Below are 21,089 nucleotides of genomic sequence, written 5' to 3' on the forward strand. Positions count from 1 at the left end.
TGCCACAGCCACCACTGAGCCACGGCCCTCAAGCACCTCAGCCCCACGGCTCTGGGACCCCTCCAGGGCTGGGCACTCCCCCAGCTCCCTGGGCAGCCTGGCACAGGGGCTGACACCCCTCTCAGGGAAACAGTTCTGCCTCAGCTCCAGCCTCAACCTCCCCTGGGGCACCCTGAGCCCCTTTCCTCTTGGCCTGTAGCTTTTAACTTGGCAGCAGAGACCGACCCTCTCAGCCACAGCCAGGGAGTCAGAGTGATCAGATCTCCTCTGAGCCTCGTTCTCTGCAGACTGAACCTTTGCCTCAGGTACCCTCATTTAGCCCAGAGCTTCCCAGTGCATCTTCTCCTCTCCCTGCAGCCCCTCAGTGTCCCTGTGGCAGTGAGTGAGGGGGCCCAGCACTGAGCACAGCCCTGGAGCTGCAGCCCCTCAGTGTCCCTGTGGCAGTGAGTGAGGGGCCCAGCACTGACACAGCCCTGGAGCTGCAGCCTCCCCAGGGCCCAGCACAGGGGACAATCCCTGCCCTGGGGCTGCTGCCACCCCACTGCTGAGCCCAGCCAGGCTGCCACTGGCCTTCTTGCCCCCTTGGGCACTCTGCTGGCTCCTTGCCCTCGGGCAACCTCAGCCCATGGCCACATCCCTCTGAAGAACCTCCCTTCCCTCTACACACCAGCCAACATCACCACAGTGGCACCCACAGTGTGGCAGCAACACTGTCAGCGTGGCAGCACCCATGGGGACACCCACACTGTGGCAGTAGCACTGTGTGTCACCCACCACAGCTGCACCAACCTCACCATAGCAGCACCAACCTCTCCACAGCTGCACCCACACCACTGCAGTGGCACCCATCACCTCTAGGCTCATTTCAATTGCCAGAGACCTTTAATAGCACAGTGGGGGGACCCACACACAACACCCACATCCCTGACACCGGCACAGGTGCTGTGGCACCACAGCACCAGCCACACGGTGTGGCTGAGCACCAGCTCTGCCTCCTCCTCCTCCTCGCCCGGGGCCATGCAATGCCCCTTCCCACCCCCTCCAAGCCTCACCCCCGCCCCGCGGCCCCGCCGCTCTCCGCCTCCCCCGCCCCTTCCCCTCCCCGCAGCAGCTCCACCAGCTCCCCCGTGAGCCGATACCTCTTCCCCTCCCACCAAAAGTGAGTCGGGGGCTGCTCCGGCCCCTGCTCGTACTCCAAGCGGGACCCCCACTCCAGAGCCAGCGCCGAGCGCACCGGCCCCGCGCCCCCCGCCCGGCCCGGCGCCGGGTGGTACAAGCGCCCGTTCTCCGGCAGCATCACCAGCGCCTCGGGCCGGAGCGGCACGGCCAGCCGCTCCCCGCCGCCGCAGAACGACAGCACGGCGCGGCGGGAGGAGGAGGAGGCTGAGGAGGAGGCGTCCGGGGGCAGGAGGCGGGTGAAGACGATGGGTCTGTGCTCGCAGCGCAGGAGGTTGCGCTCCGCGCCGCAGCGGGACACGAACGGGAATTCGCGCTCGTAGCGGCCGCTGCGGTTCGGCTCCAGCCGCGTGAAGAAGAACGTGAGGAAGGTCACATCTGCCGGGATGGACCCTCATTAACCCGCGCCTCTCCTTAATTAACAGCCCCCCCTTTTAATTAAGCCGCATCGCCGCTCGTGGTTAGCCCGCTGGGAACGGCCTCTGCGGGGCTGCGAAGGGAGGGTGAGGAAGAAGAGGAGGAGGAAGGCAACGTCTGCTGGGATAAACCATCATTAACCCCTTCCCACAATTAACCTCCAGCGCTCCTAATTAACCTAACCCTCCTAATTAACCTCCAGCCCCCCCTAACTAACCCTCAGTCCCCCCATGATTAACCCACTTGGAACTGCTGCAGTGCTGCTAAGGGAGGGTGAGGAAGAAGAAGATGAGGAAGGCAACGTCTGCTGGGATAAACCATCATTAACCCCTTCCCACAATTAACTCCGTGTGCTCCTAATTAACCTCCAACCCTCCTAATTAACCTCCAACCCTCAGTCCTCTCATGATTAAACCTGCTCAGAACAACCACTGCTAAGGGAGTGAGGAAGAGGAAGGTGATACCTGCCAGGATGAACCCTAAGTAACCCCACTAATTAACCCCTAAACCTCCTAATTAACTTCCACCCTCCTAATTAACCCCCAACTCTCCATAATTAACCCCAACCCTCCTAACTAACCCCCAATTCTCCATAATGAACCCTCCCATAGAGGCTGCCAGGGTTCAGCTCCAGGTGAGTGAGGAAGGCAACGTTAATTAATCTCACACCCTCGTTAATTAACCCTCCCCTAATTAACACCGGAGAAAGGGGGGTGTTCCTTAATGGGAAAGCGATTTGAAGGGGCTGAGGGAGGTTTGGGGGGGAGGGGAGTAGGGATCAGTGTTACCAAGTGCCTGGGAGCAATTAAGGGCAGGAAGTGGTTAATTAAGGTGGTGATTAATATGCAAATTAGGTTGAGAGGAGGATGTTTTGGCACCTACGAAGGCGATGAAGGGGATGAGAGTATCTTCTCCCCACCCCACAGCCCCCCCCAATACAGATGAGACCCCAAATAAAGATGAGTCTCTAATTAAAGACCATAATTAAGGCTAAAACGCTACTGAATGGTGATGGGGAGGAGGGATTTTGGGGTGATTTGGTTTTTTGGAGGGGTTCTGAGGAGATTTGGGGGGGTTGGGGGGATTTTGATTGTTTTTGGAGAGAGTTGGAGGGGATTTGGGGTTTTTTGGGGGGGATTTGGGGGCTTTGGGGATTTTTGGGGGATTTATTTTGGGGGGACTGGAGAGGATTTGGGGGTTTCTGTGGGGCTTTTGTGTTTTTTGGGGTGATTTGAGGGGATTTGGAGACTTTGGGGATTGTTTGGGGGGATATTTTGGGGGGTTTGGGTGGATTTTGACATTTTTGGGGGGGTTGGAGAGAATTTGGGGGCTTTTTGGTGGGGATTTGGGAGGTTTTGGGATGCTCTGGGGGGATTTGAGGGGGATTGTTGGGATTTGGGGGCTTTTGAGGTCGGGGGGAGTTGGGGTTTGGTTTTTTGGGGGGATTTGGGAGGCTTATTTGTGGGGGTTTTAGGGTGGGATTTGGGTCTTTGGAAGGGGTCAGAGAGGATCTGGGGGATAATTTTGCGGGGATTTTGGTTTTGGGGGGCATTTTGAGGCATCATTTTTGAGGGGGAGGATTTGGGGGGGTTTTGGGGGGATCCCAGTACCTTTGAAGCAAGTGATGAAGTTCTTCACTTTGGTGTCATCCAGGAAAAGCTGCAGAAAAAAAGGGGAAAAGCCTCAAAATCCCAAAGCAGGTGCAAGGGCCAAATGGGATCTGGCTGGGATCCATCCAGGGGCCATCCAGGCTCTGCCCTGGGTCCATTTACAGTCTTTTTATGGGGGTTTTGTCCAGGATCCATTTTGTCTCTGGGCTGGGATCCATCCAGGTTGTGTCCTGGGTCCATTTAGGGTCTTCTTGCAGGGGTTTTGTCCAGGATCTGTTTTGTCTCTGGGCTGGGATCCATCCAGGCTGTATCCTGGGTCTATTCAGAGCCTTTTGGGGAGGGGGAGGTTGCCTGGGATCCATTTGGGATCCATCCAGCCTCTGCTCTGGGTCCATTTAGGTCTTTTTGGGGGAGACTGTCCGGTATCTGTTTGGGTTCTGTGCTGGGATCTGGTTGGGATCCATCCGGCATCCATCCAGCCTCTATCCTGGGTCCGTTGAGGTCTTTTTTTTTGGGGGATTCTGCCCAGGATCCATTGGGGATCCTCTCGGATCCTTACAGACACCCCTTTAACCCTATAGACACCCACATATATCCCTAGAGACATCCCCATAACCATATAGGCACCCACATATATCCCTATAGACACCCCCATAACCCTACTGACACACACACACGTATCCCTATAGACACACACATGACCATACAGACACCCCCATAAGTCTGTAGGCACCCACATATATCCCTATAGGCATCCCCGAAGCCTATAGACACCATATATATCTCCCCATAGCCTTCTCATAGCCCCTATAGCCCCCTATAGCCTCCTCATAGCCCCCCATAGCCTTCTCATAGTCCCTATAGCCCCTTCATAGCCCCCCATAGCCTTCTCATAGTCCCTATAGCCCCTTCATAGCCCCCCATAGCCTTCTCATAGTCCCTGTAGCCCCTTCATAGCCCCCCATAGCCTCCTCAGAGCCCCTATAGCCCCCTATAGCCCCCATAGCATCCTCATAGCCCCTTCATAGCCTATATAGCCCCCTTATAGCCCATATAGCCCCCCATAGCCCATATAGCCCCTTCATATCCCCTATAACCCCTTCATAGCCCCTATAGCCCCCCATAGCCTCCTCATATCCCCCTCATAGCCCCCCCATAGCCCCTTCATAGCCCCCCATAGCCTCCTCATAGCCCCCATAGTATCTTGGTAGCCCCCCATAGCCTCAGCATAGCCCCTACAGCCCCCCATAGCCCCCTTATAGCCCATATAGCCCCCCATAGCCCATATAGCCCCCCGCAGCCCCCCACTGATGGGCTCCAGAGGGAACGAGCAGCACCGGCCAGACGCTTTTTATTCACACGCCGTGGGGGGAGGGGCGGGGGGTGGTGCCTCTGGACCCCTCCCCCCAATCTGGATTCCCCACGCCCCCGGCCCACGCGCGGGGAGGGTCCCACAGCCGCGGGGGTGGGGGGGCTCGGGGAGATGCTCGGAGTCGGCTTCATAATAAATAAAAGGCTGAAACGGAAAAAAAGGGGAAAAAAGGGGAAAAAGAGAGAGGGGAAATACAAAAGCTGAGGGGGAGAAGGGTTAAATGGGAACAGAGGAAGTGGGGACCCCTCCCGGCCCTGGGGGACCCCCCACCCCCACACACCGGTGTCACCCCCCACTCTCCCCCTGTGCATCCTCCCCCCCACGCCTGGCAGTGAGCAGAGCTGGGAGGTAGCGCTGGGGGTCCCCCCACCCCGGGACCCCCCTCACCCTGTGACATCCACCTCGGGGACCCCCTGCGCCTTGGGGACCCCCCCCCACCTCGGTGACCCACCTTGAGGACCTCCCCTCCCCCTGGGGACACCCATCTTGGGGATCCCCTCTCACCCTGGGGACCCTCCCTCCCTACTTTGGGGACACCCCCACCTTAGTGACACCCACCTTGGAGACCCCCCCCCCACACCGTGCCCTCACCATCCCTGTGCCCACATCGTGTCCCACCTCATCCTTGTGCCCACACCGTGTACCCTCATTGTCCCTGTGCCCACATGGTGTCCCAAACCATCCCTGTGCCCACACTCTGCCCCGCAACATCCTTTTGCCCACACCGTGTCCCCTCACCATCCCTATGCCCACATTGTGTCCCACACCATCGCTGTGCCCACACCTTGTCCCACACCATCCTTATGCCCACACCATGTCCCCTCATTGTCCCTGTGCCCACACCATGCCCTCACCATCCCTGTGCCCGCACCGTGTCCCACACCATCCTTGTGCCCATAGCGTGTCCCCTCATTGTCCCTATGCCCACACTATGTTCCCTAATCATCGCTGTGCCCACACCATGTCCCCTCACCATCCCTGTGCCCACACCGTGTCCCCTCATTGTCCCTGTGCCCACAGCGTGTCCCCCCACCTTACCTATGCCCACACTGTGTCGCCTCACCATCCATGTGCCCACACCTTGTCCCACACCATCCCTGTGCCCACACTGTGTCCACTCATCATCCCTGTGCCCACACCATGTCCCCTCATTGTCCCTCTGCCCACACCGTGCCCTCACCATCCCTGTGCCCACATCGTGCCCTCACCATCCCTGTGCCCACACCGTGTCCCACACCATCCTTGTGCCCACACCGTGTCCCCTCATTGTCCCTGTGCCCACACTATGTCGCCTCATCATCCCTATGCCCACACTATGCCCCTCACCATCCCCGTGTCCCCTCACCACCCCCATGTACGCTCACGATCCCCATATCTCCTCACCATCCCAGTGTCCCGTCACGATCCCCTTCTCCTCTCACCACCCCCGTGTCCCCTCACCACCCCCGTGTCCCCTCACCACCCCCGTCTCCTCTCACCATACCCGTGTCCCCTCACCATCCCCTTCTCCTCTCACCATCCCCGTGTCCCCACACCATCCCCGTGTCCCCTCACCATCCCCTTCTCCCCTCACCATCCCCTTCTCCTCTCACCATCCTCTTCTCCCCTCACCCCCCCCCGTCCCCTCACCAGCCCCATGTCCCCTAACCATCCCGTTCTCCCCTCACCATCCCCTTATCCTCTCACCATACCAGTGTCGCCTCACCATCCCCTTCTACCCCCACCACCCCCGTGTCCCCTCACAATCCCATTCTCCCCTCAACATCCCCGTGTCCCCTCACCACCCCCGTGTCCCCTTACCATCCCTTTCTCCCCTCACCATCCCCTTCTCCCCTCACCATACCCGTGTCCCCTCACCCCCCCCCCATCCCCTCACCATCCACTTCTCCCCTCACCGTCCCCCTGTCCCCTCACCACACCCTTGTCCCCTTACCATCCCGTTCTCCCCTCACTGACCCTTCTACCCTCACCGTCCCCTTCTCCTGTCACCACCACTGTGTCCCCTCATCATCCCCTTCTCCCCTCACCATCCCCTTCTCCCCTCACCATCCCCTTCTCCCGTCACCACCACTGTGTCCCCTCATCATCCCCTTCTCCCCTCACCATCCCCTTCTTCCGTCACCACCACTGTGTCCCCTCACCATCCCCTTCTTCCGTCACCACCACCGTGTCCCCTCACCATCCCCTTCTCCGCTCACAATCCCTTTGCCCACACTGGGCTCCACACCATGCCTGTACCCACACCGTGTCCCCTTACCATCCCTGTGCTCCCACCATTGTGTCCTCTCACCATCCCCTTCTCCCCGAACCATCCCCGTGTCCCTTCACGAACCCCTTGTTCCCTCACCAACCTCTTGTCCCCTCACAATCCCCTTCTCCCCTCACAATCCCCATGTCCCCTCGCCAGCCCCATGTCCCATCACCATCCCCTTCTCCACTTACCATCCCTGTGTCCCCTCACCATCCCCTTCTTACCTCACCACGCCCGTGTCCCCTCACCATACCCGTGTCCCCTCACCGTCCCCTTCTCCCCTCACCATCCCCTTCTCCCCTCCCCACCCCATTCTCCCCTCACCACCCCCGTGTCCCCTCAACATTCCCATGTCCCCTCACCACCCCCTTCTCCCCTCACCACCCCCTTGTCCCCCCACCATCCCCATGTCCCCTCACCATCCTCTTCTGCTCACAGCATTCCCTTCTCCCCTCACCATTGCCGTGTACCCTCACCATCCCCTTCTCCTCTCACCACCCCCTTCTCCCCTTACCATCCCCTTCTCCACTCACCACCCCCGTGTCCCCTCACCACCCCCGTGTGCCCTCACGACCCCCAGGTCCCCTCTCCACCCCCTTCTCCCCTCACCATCCCCGTGTCCCCTTTCCGTCTCCTTCTCCCCTCACCATCGCCGTGTCCTCTCACCGTCGCCATGTCCTCTCACCATCGCCGTGCCCCCTCACCGTCCCCGTGTCCCCTCACCTCCCCCGTGTCCCCTCACTGCCCCCGTGTCCCCTGATCCCCCCATGTATCCCCTCAGAAACCCCTTCTCCCATCACCATCCCCTTCTCCCCTCACGCTCCCCGTCTCCCCTCACCTTCCCCTTCTCCCCTCACCATCCCCTTCTCCCCTCACAACCCCCGTGTCCCCTCACCCTCCCCATGTCTCCTCACCACCCCCTTCTCCCATCACCACCCCTTCTGCCCTCACCACCCCCTTCTCCCCTAACCACCCCCGTATCCAATCACCCTCCCCATGTCCCCTCAGCCCCCCCGTGTCCCCTCACCAGCCCCATGTCCTCTCAGCAACTCCTTCTCCCCTCACCACTACCGTGTCCCCTCACCACCCCCATGTCCCCTCACCGCCCCCGTATCCCTTCACCCCCGCCGTGTCCTCTCAGAAACCTCTTCTCCTCTCACCACCCCCGTCTCCCCTCACCACCCCCGTGTCCCCTAACAACCCCTGTGTCCACTCACCGTCCCCGTGTCCCCACACCACCCCTTCTCCCCTCACAACCCCTGTGTCCCCTAACAACCCCCGTGTCCCCTAACCACCCCCTTCTCACCTCACCATCCCAATGTCACCTCACCCTCGCTGTGTCACCTCACCATGGCCTTCTCCCCTCACCACCCTCGTGTCCCCTCACACCCCCGTGTCCACTCACTGTCCCCGTGTCCCTACAGCACCCCCATGTCCCCTCACCACCCCCATGTCCCCTCAGAAACCCCTTCTCCCCTCACCACCCCCTTTTCCCCTCACCACCCCCGTGTCCCCTCACCACCCCCGTGTCCCCTCAGAAACCTCTTCTCCCCTCACAACCCCCGTATCTCCTCACCCTCCCCGTGTCTCCTCACCTTCCCCTTCTCCCCTTACCATCCCCTTCTCCCCAAACCATCCCTTTCTCTCGTCACCACCCCCGTGTCCCCTCAACACCCCCTTCTCCCCTCACGACCCCTGTGTCCCCTCACGACCCCCAGGTCACCTCACAATCCCCTTCTCCCCTCTCCACCGCCGTGTCCCCTCACCCCCCCCATGTCCCCTCACCATCCCGTTCTCCCCTCACCATACTCGTGTCCCCACACCACCCCCGTCTCCCCTCACAACCCCCGTGTCCCCTCACCAGCCCCGTGTCCCCTCACTAGCCCCATGTCCCCTCAGAAATCCTTTCTCCCCTCACCACCCCCATGTCCTCTCACCACCCCCGTGTCCTCTCACCACCCCCGTGTCCCCTCACTCCCCCGTGTCCCCTCAGCAAACCCTTCTCCCCTCACCTCCCCCGTGTCCCCTCACCCCCCCGTGTCCCCTGACCCCCCCGTGTCCTCTCAGCAACCCCTTCTCCCCTCACGAACCCCGTGTCCCCTCACCCCCCCGTGTCCTCTCAGCAACCCCTTCTCCCATCACCACCCCCTTCTCCCCCCACCACCCCCACTCTCCTCACCACCCCCGTGTCCCCTTTCCGTCCCCTTCTCCCCTCACCATCACCGTGTCCTCTCACCGTTGCCATGTCCTCTCACCGTTGCCGTGTCCTCTCAACGTCACCGTGCCCCCTCACCGTCCCCGTGTCCCCTCACCTCCCCCATGTCCCCTCACCGTCCCCGTGTCCCCTGACCCCCCCATGTATCCCCTCAGAAACCCCTTCTCCCATCACCACCCCCTTCTCCCCTCACCCTCCCCGTGTCCCCTCACCTTCCCCTTCTCCCCTCAACATCCGCTTCTCCCCTCACCACCCCCGTATCCAATCACCCTCCCCGTGTCCCCTCAGCCCCCCCGTGTCCCCTCACCAGCCCCATGTCCCCTCACCAGCCCCATCTCCCCTCAGAAAGCCTTTCTCCCCTCACCACCCCCGTCTCCCCTCACCACCCCCGTGTCCCCTCTCACCCCTCCCGTGTCCCCTCACCACCCCCTTCTCCCCCCACCACCCCCTTCTCCCATCACCACCCCCTTCTCCCCCCACCACCCCCTTCTCCCCTCACCACCCCCACTCTCCTCACCACCCCCTTCTCCCCTCACCACACCCGGGTCCCCTAACCCCCCCGTGCCCCCTCACCACCCCCGTGTCCCCTCATCATCCCCGTGTCCCCTTTCCGTCCCCTTCTCCCCTCACCATCGCCGTGTCCTCTCACCGTCGCCATGTCCTCTCACCGTCGCCGTGCCCATTCACCTCCCCCATGTCCCCTCACCGCCCCCGTGTCCCCTGACCCCCCCATGTATCCCCTCAGAAACCCCTTCTCCCATCACCACCCCCTTCTCCCCTCACCATCCCCTTTCCTCGTCACCACCCCCGTGTCCCCTCAACACACCTGTGTCCCCTCACCACCCCCGTGTCCCCTCACCATCCCCTTCTCCCCTCACAACCCCAGTGCCCCCTCACAAGCCCCATGTCCCCTCACCCCCCCCGTGTCCCCTCAGAAACCCCGTCTCCCCTAACCACCCCCTTTTCCCCTCACCACCCCCGTGTCTCCTCACGACCCTCGTGTCCCCTCACCCGCCCCGTGTCCCCTCACCCCCCCCGTGTCCCCTCACCAACCCCTTGTCGCCTCACCTTCCCCTTCTCCCCTCACCATCCCATTCTCTCCTCACCACCCTCGTCTCCCCTCAGAACCCCCGTGTCACCTAACAACCCCCGTGTCCCCTCACACACCCCGTATCCCCACACCCGCCCCGTGTCCCCTCACCAGCCCAATGTCCCCTCAGCAACTCCTTCTCCCCTCACCAACCCCTTCTCCCCTCACGACCCCCGTGTCCCCTCATGACCCCCGGGTTGCCTCACCATCCCCTTCTCCCCTCACCACCCCCGTGTCCCCTCACCCCCCCCGTGTCCCCACACCACCCCCTTCTCCCCTCACCACCCCCGTCTCCCCTCACAACCCCCGTGTCTCCTCACCCCCCCCGTGTCCCCTCACGCGCCTCGTGTCCCCTCACCACCTCTTTCTCCCCTCACAACCCCCGTGTCCCCTCACCACCCTTCTCTCCCCTCATCATCCCCGTGTCCCCTCACCGTCCCTTTCTCCCCTCACCGTCACCGTGCCCCCTCTCTGTCCCCTTGTACCCTCACCGTCCCCGTGTCCCCTCACCAGACCCATGTCCCATCACCAGCGCCGTGTCCCCTCACCACCCCCGTGTCCCCTCACCACCCCCGTGTCCCCTCAGCAACCCCTTCTCCCATCACCATCCCCTTCTCCCCTCACCACCCCCTTCTCCCCCCACCACCCCCGTGTCCCCTCACCCCCCCCGTGTCCCCTCACCCCCTTCTCCCCTCACCATCCCAATGTCACCTCACCCAACCCGTGTCACCTCATCATCCCCATGTCCCCTCACCGTCCCTTTCTCCCCTCACCATCGCCGTGTCCTCTCACCGTCACCGTGCCCCCTCACCGTCCCCGTGTCCCCTGACCCCCCCATGTATCCCCTCAGAAACCCCTTCTCCCATCACCACCCCCTTCTCCCCTTACCATCCCCGTGTCCCCTTTCCGTCCCCTTCTCCCCTCACCATCGACGTGTCCTCTCACCGTCACCGTGCCCCCTCACCGTCCCCGTGTCCCCTCACCTCCCCCATGTCCCCTCACCGTCCCCGTGTCCCCTGACCCCCCCATGTATCCCATCAGAAACCCCTTCTCCCATCACCACCCCCTTCTCCCCTCACCATCCCCTTTCCTCGTCACCACCCCCGTGTCCCCTCAACACACCCGTGTCCCCTCACCACCCCCGTGTCCCCTCACCATCCCCTTCTCTCCTCACCATCCTGGTGTCCCCTCACCATCCCCGTGTCCCCTCACCATCCCCGTGTCCCCTCACAACCCCAGTGCCCCCTCACCAGCCCCATGTCCCCTCACTCCCCCCCCGTGTCCCCTCAGAAACCCCGTCTCCCCTAACCACCCCCTTCTCCCCTCACCACCCCCGTGTCCCCTCACGACCCTCGTGTCACCTCACCCGCCCCGTGTCCTCTCACCACCCCCGTGTCCCCTCACCCCCCCGTGTCCTCTCAGCAACCCCTTCTCCCCTCACCAACCCCGTGTCCCCTCACCCCCCCGTGTCCTCTCAGCAACCCCTTCTCCCATCACCACCCCCTTCTCCCCCCACCACCCCCACTCTCCTCACCACCCCCGTGTCCCCTTTCCGTCCCCTTCTCCCCTCACCATCGCCGTGTCCTCTCGCCGTTGCCATGTCCTCTCACCGTCACCGTGCCCCCTCACCGTCCCCGTGTCCCCTCACCTCCCCCATGTCCCCTCACCGTCCCCGTGTCCCCTGACCCCCCCATGTATCCCCTCAGAAACCCCTTCTCCCATCACCACCCCCTTCTCCCCTCACCCTCCCCGTGTCCCCTCACCTTCCCCTTCTCCCCTCAACATCCGCTTCTCCCCTCACCACCCCCGTATCCCATCACCCTCCCCGTGTCCCCTCAGCCCCCCCGTGTCCCCTCACCAGCCCCGTGTCCCCTCACCAGCCCCTCAGAAAGCCTTTCTCCCCTCACCACCCCCGTCTCCCCTCACCACCCCCGTGTCCCCTCTCACCCCTCCCGTGTCCCCTCACCACGCCCGTGTCCCCTCACCACCCCCTTCTCCCCTCACCACCCCCTTCTCCCCCCACCACTCCCTTCTCCCCCCACCACCCCCTTCTCCCCTCACCATCCCCTTCTTCCCTCACCAGCCCCGTGTCCCCTCACCACCCCTTTCTCCCCTCACCATCCCCGTGTCCCCTCACCGCCCCCTTCTCCCCTCACCATCCCAATGTCACCTCACCCCCCCCCGTGTCCCCTCATCATCCCCATGTCCCCACACCGTCCCTTTCTCCCCTCACCGTCACCGTGCCCCCTCTCTGTCCCCTTGTACCCTCACCGTCCCCGTGTCCCCTCACCAGACCCATGTCCCATCACCAGCGCCGTGTCCCCTCACCCCCCCGTGTCCCCTCAGCAACCCCTTCTCCCATCACCATCCCCTTCTCCCCTCACCACCCCCTTCTCCCCCCACCACCCCCGTGTCCCCTCACACCCCCGTGTCCCCTCACCCCCCCCGTGTCCCCACTACCCCCTTCTCCCCTCACCATCCCAATGTCACCTCACCCAACCCGTGTCCCCTCATCATCCCCATGTCCCCTCACCGTCCCTTTCTCCCCTCACTGTCCCCGTGTCCTTTCACCGTCACCGTGCCCCCTCTCTGTCCCCTTGTACCCTCACCAGCCCCGTGTCCCCTCACCAGCCCCATGTCCCCTCACCACCCCCGTGTCCCCTCACCACCCCCTTGTCCCCTCAGCAACCCCTTCTCCCATCACCACCCCCTTCTCCCCCCACCACCACCACTCTCCTCACCACCCCCTTCTCCCCTCACCACACCCGGGTCCCATAACCCCCCCGTGTCCCCTCACCACCCCCGTGTCCCCTTTCCGTCCCCTTCTCCCCTCACCATAGCCGTGTCCTCTCACCATCGCCGTGTCGTCTCACCGTTGCCATGTCCTCTCACCGTCGCCGTGCCCCCTCACCGTCCCCGTGTCCCCTCACCCTCCCCGTGTCCCCTCACCACCCCCCATGTCCCCTCACCCCCCCCGTGTCCCCTCCCCAGTCCCATGTCCCCTCAGAAACCCTTTCTCCCCTCACCACCCCCGTGTCCCCTCACCACCCCCTTCTCTCCTCACCACCCCCGTGTCCCCTTTCCGTCCCCTTTTCCCCTCACAATCTCCATGTCCTCTCACGGTCGTCGTGTCCTCTCACCGTCGCCGTGCCCCCTCACCGTCCCCGTGTACCATCACCACCCCCCATGTCCCCTCACCCCCCCCGTGTCCCCTGACCAGTCCCATATCCCCTCAGAAACCCTTTCTCCCCTCACCACCCCCGTGTCCCCTCACCACCCCCGTGTCCCCTCACCATCCCCATCTCCCCTCACCATCCCAATGTCACCTCACCCCCCCCGTGTCCCCTAACCACCCCCGTGTCCCCTTTCCGTCCCCTTCTCCCCTCACCATCGCCGTGTCCTCTCACCGTCGCCGTGTCCTCTCACCGTCACCGTGCCCCCTCACCGTCCCCGTGTCCCCTCACCTCCCCCATGTCCCCTCACCGTCCCCGTGTCCCCTGACCCCCCCATGTATCCCCTCAGAAACCCCTTCTCCCATCACCACCCCCTTCTCCCCTCACCATCCCCGTGTCCCCTTTCCGTCCCCTTCTCCCCTCACCATCGCCGTGTCCTCTCACTGTCGCCATGTCCTCTCACCGTCACCGTGCCCCCTCACCGTCCCCGTGTCCCCTCACCTCCCCCATGTCCCCTCACCGTCCCTGTGTCCCCTGACCCCCCCATGTATCCCCTCAGAAACCCCTTCTCCCATCACCACCCCCTTCTCCCCTCACCCTCCCCGTGTCCCCTCACCTTCCCCTTCTCCCCTCAACATCCGCTTCTCCCCTCACCACCCCCGTATCCAATCACCCTCCCCGTGTCCCCTCACCAGCCCCATGTCCCCTCACCAGCCCCATCTCCCCTCAGAAAGCCTTTCTCCCCTCACCACCCCCGTCTCCCCTCACCACCCCCGTGTCCCCTCTCACCCCTCCCGTGTCCCCTCACCACGCCCGTGTCCCCTCACCACGCCCGTGTCCCCTCTCACCCCTCCCGTGTCCCCTCACCACGCCCGTGTCCCCTCACCACCCCCGTGTCCCCTCTCACCCCTCCCGTGTCCCCTCACCACGCCCGTGTCCCCTCACCACCCGCTTCTCCCCCCACCACCCCCTTCTCCCATCACCACCCCCTTCTCCCCCCACCACCCCCTTCTCCCCCCACCACCCCCTTCTCCCCTCACCACCCCCACTCTCCTCACCACCCCCTTCTCCCCTCACCACACCCGGGTCCCCTAACCCCCCTGTGCCCCCTCACCACCCCCGTGTCCCCTCATCATCCCCGTGTCCCCTTTCCGTCCCCTTCTCCCCTCACCATCGCCATGTCCTCTCACCGTCGCCATGTCCTCTCACCGTCGCCGTGCCCATTCACCTCCCCCATGTCCCCTCACCGCCCCCGTGTCCCCTGACCCCCCCATGTATCCCCTCAGAAACCCCTTCTCCCATCACCACCCCCTTCTCCCCTCACCATCCCCTTTCCTCGTCACCACCCCCGTGTCCCGTCAACACACCTGTGTCCCCTCACCACCCCCGTGTCCCCTCACCATCCCCTTCTCCCCTCACAACCCCAGTGCCCCCTCACAAGCCCCATGTCCCCTCACCCCCCCCGTGTCCCCTCAGAAACCCCGTCTCCCCTAACCACCCCCTTCTCCCCTCACCACCCCCGTGTCTCCTCACGACCCTCGTGTCCCCTCACCCGCCCCGTGTCCCCTCACCCCCCCGTGTCCCCTCACCAACCCCTTGTCGCCTCACCTTCCCCTTCTCCCCTCACCATCCCATTCTCTCCTCACCACCCTCGTCTCCCCTCAGAACCCCCGTGTCACCTAACAACCCCCGTGTCCCCTCACACGCCCCGTATCCCCACACCCGCCCCGTGTCCCCTCACCAGCCCAATGTCCCCTCAGCAACTCCTTCTCCCCTCACCACCCCCTTCTCCCCTCACGACCCCCGTGTCCCCTCATGACCCCCGGGTTGCCTCACCATCCCCTTCTCCCCTCACCACCCCCGTCTCCCCTCACAACCCCCGTCTCCCCTCACAACCCCCGTGTCCCCTCACCCCCCCCCGTGTCCCCTCACGCGCCTCGTGTCCCCTCACCACCCCTTTCTCCCCTCACAACCCCCGTGTCCCCTCACCACCCTTGTCTCCCCTCACCATCCCAATTTCCCCTCACCCCCCCCGTGTCCCCTCACCAGCCCCGTTTCCCCTCACCACCCCCATGTCCCCTCACCATCCCCTTCTCCCCTCACCATCCCCTTCTTCCCTCACCAGCCCCGTGTCCCCTCACCCCCCCCGTGTCCCCTCACCCCCCCCGTGTCCCCACTACCCCCTTCTCCCCTCACCATCCCAATGTCACCTCACCCAACCCGTGTCCCCTCATCATCCCCATGTCCCCTCACCGTCCCTTTCTCCCCTCACCGTCTCCGTGTCCTTTCACCGTCACCGTGCCCCCTCTCTGTCCCCTTGTACCCTCACCAGCCCCGTGTCCCCTCACCAGCCCCATGTCCCCTCACCACCCCCGTGTCCCCTCACCAGCCCCGTGTCCCCTCACCAGCCCCGTGTCCCCTCACCACCCCCTTGTCCCCTCAGCAACCCCTTCTCCCATCACCACCCCCTTCTCCCCCCACCACCACCACTCTCCTCACCACCCCCTTCTCCCCTCACCACACCCGGGTCCCATAACCCCCCCGTGTCCCCTCACCACCCCCGTGTCCCCTTTCCGTCCCCTTCTCCCCTCACCATCGCCGTGTCCTCTCACCGTCCCCGTGTCCCCTCACCGTCCCCGTGTCCCCTCACCACCCCCCATGTCCCCTCATCCCCCCCGTGTCCCCTCACCAGTCCCATGTCCCCTCAGAAACCCTTTCTCCCCTCACCACCCCCGTGTCCCCTCACCACCCCCGTGTCCCCTCACCACCCCCTTGTCCCCTTTCCCCCTCACCATCTCCATGTCCTCTCACCGTCGTCGTGTCCTCTCACCGTCGCCGTGTCCCCTTACCGTCCCCGTGTACCATCACCACCCCCCATGTCCCCTCACCCCCCCCGTGTCCCCTCACCAGTCCCATGTCCCCTCAGAAACCCTTTCTCCCCTCACTGTCCCCGTGTCCCCTCACCATCCCCATCTCCCCTCACCGTCCCCGTGTCCCCTCACCACCCCCTTCTCCCCTCACCATCCCAATGTCACCTCACCCCCCCCGTGTCCCCTCACCAGCCCCGTTTCCCCTCACCACCCCCATGTCCCCTCACCATCCCCTTCTCCCCTCACCATCCCCTTCTCCCCTCACCAACCCCGTGTCCCCTCACCACCCCCTTCTCCCATCACCACCCCCTTCTCCCCCCACCACCCCCTTCTCCCCCTACCACCCCCTTCTCTCCTCACCACCCCCGTGTCCCCTCACCATCCCCATGTCCCCTCACCATCCCCTTCTCCCTTCACCAGCCCCGTGTCCCCTCACCAGCCCCGTTTCCCCTCACCGCCCCCTTCTCCCCTCACCATACCAATGTCACCTCACCCCCCCCGTGTCCCCTCATCATGCCCGTGTCCCCTCACCGTCCCTTTCTCCCTTCACCGTCCCTGTGTCCTCTCACCGTCACCGTGCCCCCTCTCTGTTTCCTTGTACCCTCACCATCCCCATGTCCCCTCACCAGACCCATGTCCCATCACCAGCCCCATGTCCCCTCACCATCCCCGTGTCCCCTCATCAGCCCCGTGTCCCCTCACCACCCCCCATGTCCCCTCACCACCCCCGTGTCCCCTCATCACCCCCTTCTCCCATCACCACCCCCTTCTCCCCCCACCACCCCCACTCTCCTCACCACCCCCTTCTCCCCTCACCCCCCCTGTGTCCCCACTACCCCCTTCTCCCCCCACCACCTCCACTCTCTTCACCCCCCACGTGTCCCCTCACCCCCCCCGTGTCCCCACTACCCCCTTCTCCCCTCACCATCCCAGTGTCACCTCACCCAACCCGTGTCCCCTTATCATCCCCGTGTCCCCTCACTGTCCCTTTCCCCCCTCACCGTCCCCGTGTCCTCTCATCGTCACCGTGCCCCCTCTCTGTCCCCTTGTACCCTCACCGTCCCCGTGTCCTCTTACCAGACCCATGTCCCATCACCAGCCCCTTCTCCCCTCACCACCCCCGTATCCCCTCACCAGCCCCGTGTCCCCTCACCACCCCCGTATCCCCTCACCAGCCCCGTGTCCCCTCACCACCCCCGTGTCCCCTCACCACCCCCTTCTACCTCACCCCCCCCCGTGTCCCCTCAGCATCCCCTTCTCCCCTCACCATCCGCTTCCGCCATCACCACCCCCTTCTCCCCTCACCACCCCCGTCTCCCCTCACCACCCCCGTGTCCCCTCACCATCCCCTTCTCCCCTCACCATCCCCGTGTCCCCTCAACACACCCTTCTCCCCCCACCACCCCCTTCTCCCCCCACCACACCCACTCTCCTCACCACCCCCTTCTCCCCTCACCCCCCCGTGTCCCCTCACCACCCCCGTTTCCCCTCACCGCCCCCTTCTCCCCTCACCATCCCAATGTCACCTCACCCAACCCGTGTCCCCTCATCATCCCCATGTTCCCTCACCGTCCCCGTGTCCTTTCACCGTCACCGTGCCCCCTCTCTGTCCCCTTGTACCCTCACCGTCCCCGTGTCCCCTCACCAGCCCCATGTCCCATCACCAGCCCATTCTCTCCTCACCACCCCCGTGTTCCCTCACCAGCCCCGTGTCCCCTCACCACCCCCGTGTCCCCTCAGCAACCCCTTCTCCCATCACCACCCCCACTCTCCTCACCACCCCCTTCTCCCCTCACCACACCCGGGTCCCCTAACCCCCCCGTGTCCCCTCACCACCCCCTTTTCCCCTCACCATCTCCATGTCCTCTCACTGTCGTCGTGTCCTCTCACCGTCCCCGTGTCCCATCACCACCCCCCATGTCCCCTCAGAAACCCTTTCTCCCCTCACCATCCCCGTGTCCCCTCACCACCCCCGTGTCCCCTCACCACCCCCTTCTACCTCACCCCCCCTGTGTCCCCTCAGCATCCCCTTCTCCCCTCACCATCCCCTTCTTCCCTCACCACCCCCGTGTCCCCTCACTAGCCCCATGTCCCCTCAGAAACCCCTTCTCCCCTCACCACCCCCTTCTCCCCCAACCACCTCCTTCTCTCCTCAGCCCCCCCAACCCTAACCCTCACCCCCCCGTGTCCCCTCACCCCCCCCCATGTCCCCTCATCATCCCCTTCTCCCCTCACCGTCGCCGTGTCCTCTCACCGTTGCCGTGCCCCCTCACCATCCCCATGTCCCCTCACCCCCCCCCGTATCCCTTCACCATCCCCTTCTCCCCTCACCACCCCCGTGTCCCCTCACCATCACCTTCTCCCCTCACCATCCCCGTGTCCCCTCACCAGCCCCTTCTCCCCTCACCAGCTCTGTGTCCCCTCACCATCCTCTTCTCCCCTCACCACACCTGTTTCCCCTCAACAGCCCGGTGCCCACACCATGCCCCACACCATCCCTATGCCCACACTGTGCCCCACACCATCCCTGTGCCCACACCGTGTCCCCTCACCATCCCTGTGCCCTCACCATTGTGTGCCCTCACCATCCCCTTCTCCCCTCACCATCCCCGTGTCCCCTCACCATCCCCTTCTCCCCTCACCATCCCCTTCTCCCGTCACCATCCCCTTCTCCCCTCACCATCCCCATGTCCCCCCCCATCGTGTCCCTATCCCCCCGTCGCCCCCCATCATGCCATGCCTGTGCCCTCAGACCATCCTGAAGCTGCTGGTGATGGGCTCGGCACCCTCTCGCACGCGGGTGCTGATCCCCATCCCGCAGTACCCGCTGTACTCGGCCACCATCGCCGAGCTGGGGGCCGTGCAGGTCGGCTACTACCTGGAGGAGGAACGGTGCTGCGCAGTGGCGCTCAGCGAGCTGCGGCGGGCACTGGCCGAGGTCCGCCGGCACTGCTGCCCACGGGTGCTGTGCATCATCAACTCCGGCAGCCCCACCGGTACCCGGCCACACCACGGGCTGAGACGGGACCCCAGGAGTGGGATGGATCCCCAGGGGTGGGATGGGATGGGACTCCAGGGGGGGGGTGGGACCCCAGGGGTGGGATGGGATGGGACCCCAGGGGTGGGATGGGACTGGATGGGACCCCAGGGGTGGGATGGGATGGCACGGGACCCCAGGGGTGGGATGGGATGGCACGGGACCCCAGTGGTGGGATGAGTCCCCAGAGGTGGGATGGGATGGGACTCCAGGGGTGGGATGGGACCCCAGGGGTGGGATGGGACTGGATCGGATCCCAGGGTTGGGATGGGATGGGACCCCAGGGGTGGGATGGGATGGCATGGGACCCCAGTGGTGGGATGAGTCCCCAGAGGTGGGATGGGATGGGACCCCAGGGGTGGGATGGGATGGGACAGGATGGGATGGGAACCCAGGGGTGGGATGAGTCCCCAGGGGTGGGATGGGATGGGACCCCAGGGCTGGGATGGGACCCCAGGGATGGGATGGGATTGAATGGGATGGGATGGGACTGGATGGGACCCCAGGGCTGGGATGGGACCCCAGGGGTGGGACCTCAGGGGTTGGATGGGATAGGACTGGGATGGGACTCCAGTGGTGGGATGACACTGGGATGGGACCCCAGGGGTGGGATGGGACCCTGAGGTTGGGATGGGACCCCAGGGATGGGACGCCAGGGGTGGGATGGAATGGAATGGGATGGGACCCCAGGGGTGGGATCGAATGGGATTGGATGGTACTGGATGGGACCCCAGGGTTCGGATGTAATGGGACCCCAGGAGTGGAACCTCAGATGTGGGATGGGATAGGACTGGGATGGGACTCCAGGGGTGGGATGAGACTGGGATGGGACCCCAGGGGTGGGATGCGACCCCAGGGGTGGGAACCAGGGGTGGGATGGGACCCTGAGGTTCGGATGGGACCCCAGGGATGGGAATTCAGGGGTGGGATGGGACCCCAGGGTTGGGATGGGATGGGACCCCAGGGGTGGGATGAGTCCCCAGGGGTGGGATGGGACCCCAGGGGTGGGATGGGACTGGATGGGACCCCAGGGGTGGGATGGGACCCCAGGGGTGGGATGGGATGGGATGGAACTGGATGGGACCACAGGGTTGGGACTGGATGGGACCCCAGGGGTGGAACTGAATGGGACCGCAGGGGTGGGATGGGATGGGACCCCAGGGGTGAGATGGGATGGGACCCCAGGGGTGGGATGAGTCCCCAGGGGTGAGGTGGGATGGGACCCCAGGGGTGGGATGGGACCCAAGGGGTGGGATGGGATGGGACCCAAGGGGTGGGATGGGATGGGATGGGATGGAATGGGACCCCAGGGGTGGGATGAGTCCCCAGGGGTGGGATGGGACCCAAGAGGTGGGACGGGATGGGACCCCAGGTGTGGGATGGGATGGGCTGGGATGGGATGGGATGGGATGGGACCCCAGGGGTGGGCTGAGTCCCCAGGGGTGGGATGGGATGGGATGGGACCCCAGGGGTGGGATGGGATGTGACCCCAGGGGTGGGATGGGATGGAATGGCATGGATTGGGACTGGATGAGACCCCAGGGCTGGGATGGGATGGAACCCCAGGGGTGGCATGGGATAGGACTGGGATGGGACTCCAAGGGTGCGATGACACTGGGATGGGACCCCAGGGGTGGGATGCGACTGCAGGGGTGGGACCCCAGGGGTGGGATGGGACCCTGAGGTTGGGATGGGACCCCAGGGCTGGGACTTGAGGGGTGGGATGGGACTCCAGGGTTGGGATGGGACTGGATGGGATCCCAGGGGTGGGATGGGATGGGACCCCAGGGATGGGGTGGGATGGGACCCCAGGGATGGGGTGGGATGGGACCCCAGGGATGGGGTGGGATGGGACTGGATAGGACCCCAGGGGTGGGA

General features: G+C 64.2%; 1 protein-coding gene across 1 annotated transcript; it reads right to left on the reverse strand.

Moving 5' to 3' along the window:
• Positions 1-865: 865 nt before the first annotated feature.
• LOC133627212 (UPF0598 protein C8orf82 homolog) lies at positions 866-17,457 on the reverse strand. Its single transcript, XM_062011161.1, has 3 exons — positions 17,442-17,457; positions 1,118-1,554; positions 866-880 (listed from the first exon to the last, which is right to left on the reverse strand). The coding sequence occupies exons 1-3, from the start codon at positions 17,455-17,457 to the stop codon at positions 866-868; spliced, it is 468 nt and encodes a 155-aa protein (XP_061867145.1).
• Between the last annotated feature and the right edge of the window lie 3,632 nt (positions 17,458-21,089).

The sequence above is a fragment of the Colius striatus genome, chromosome 18 (genome assembly GCF_028858725.1).
Source record: "Colius striatus isolate bColStr4 chromosome 18, bColStr4.1.hap1, whole genome shotgun sequence".
Classification (NCBI taxonomy): Eukaryota; Metazoa; Chordata; class Aves; order Coliiformes; family Coliidae; genus Colius; species Colius striatus.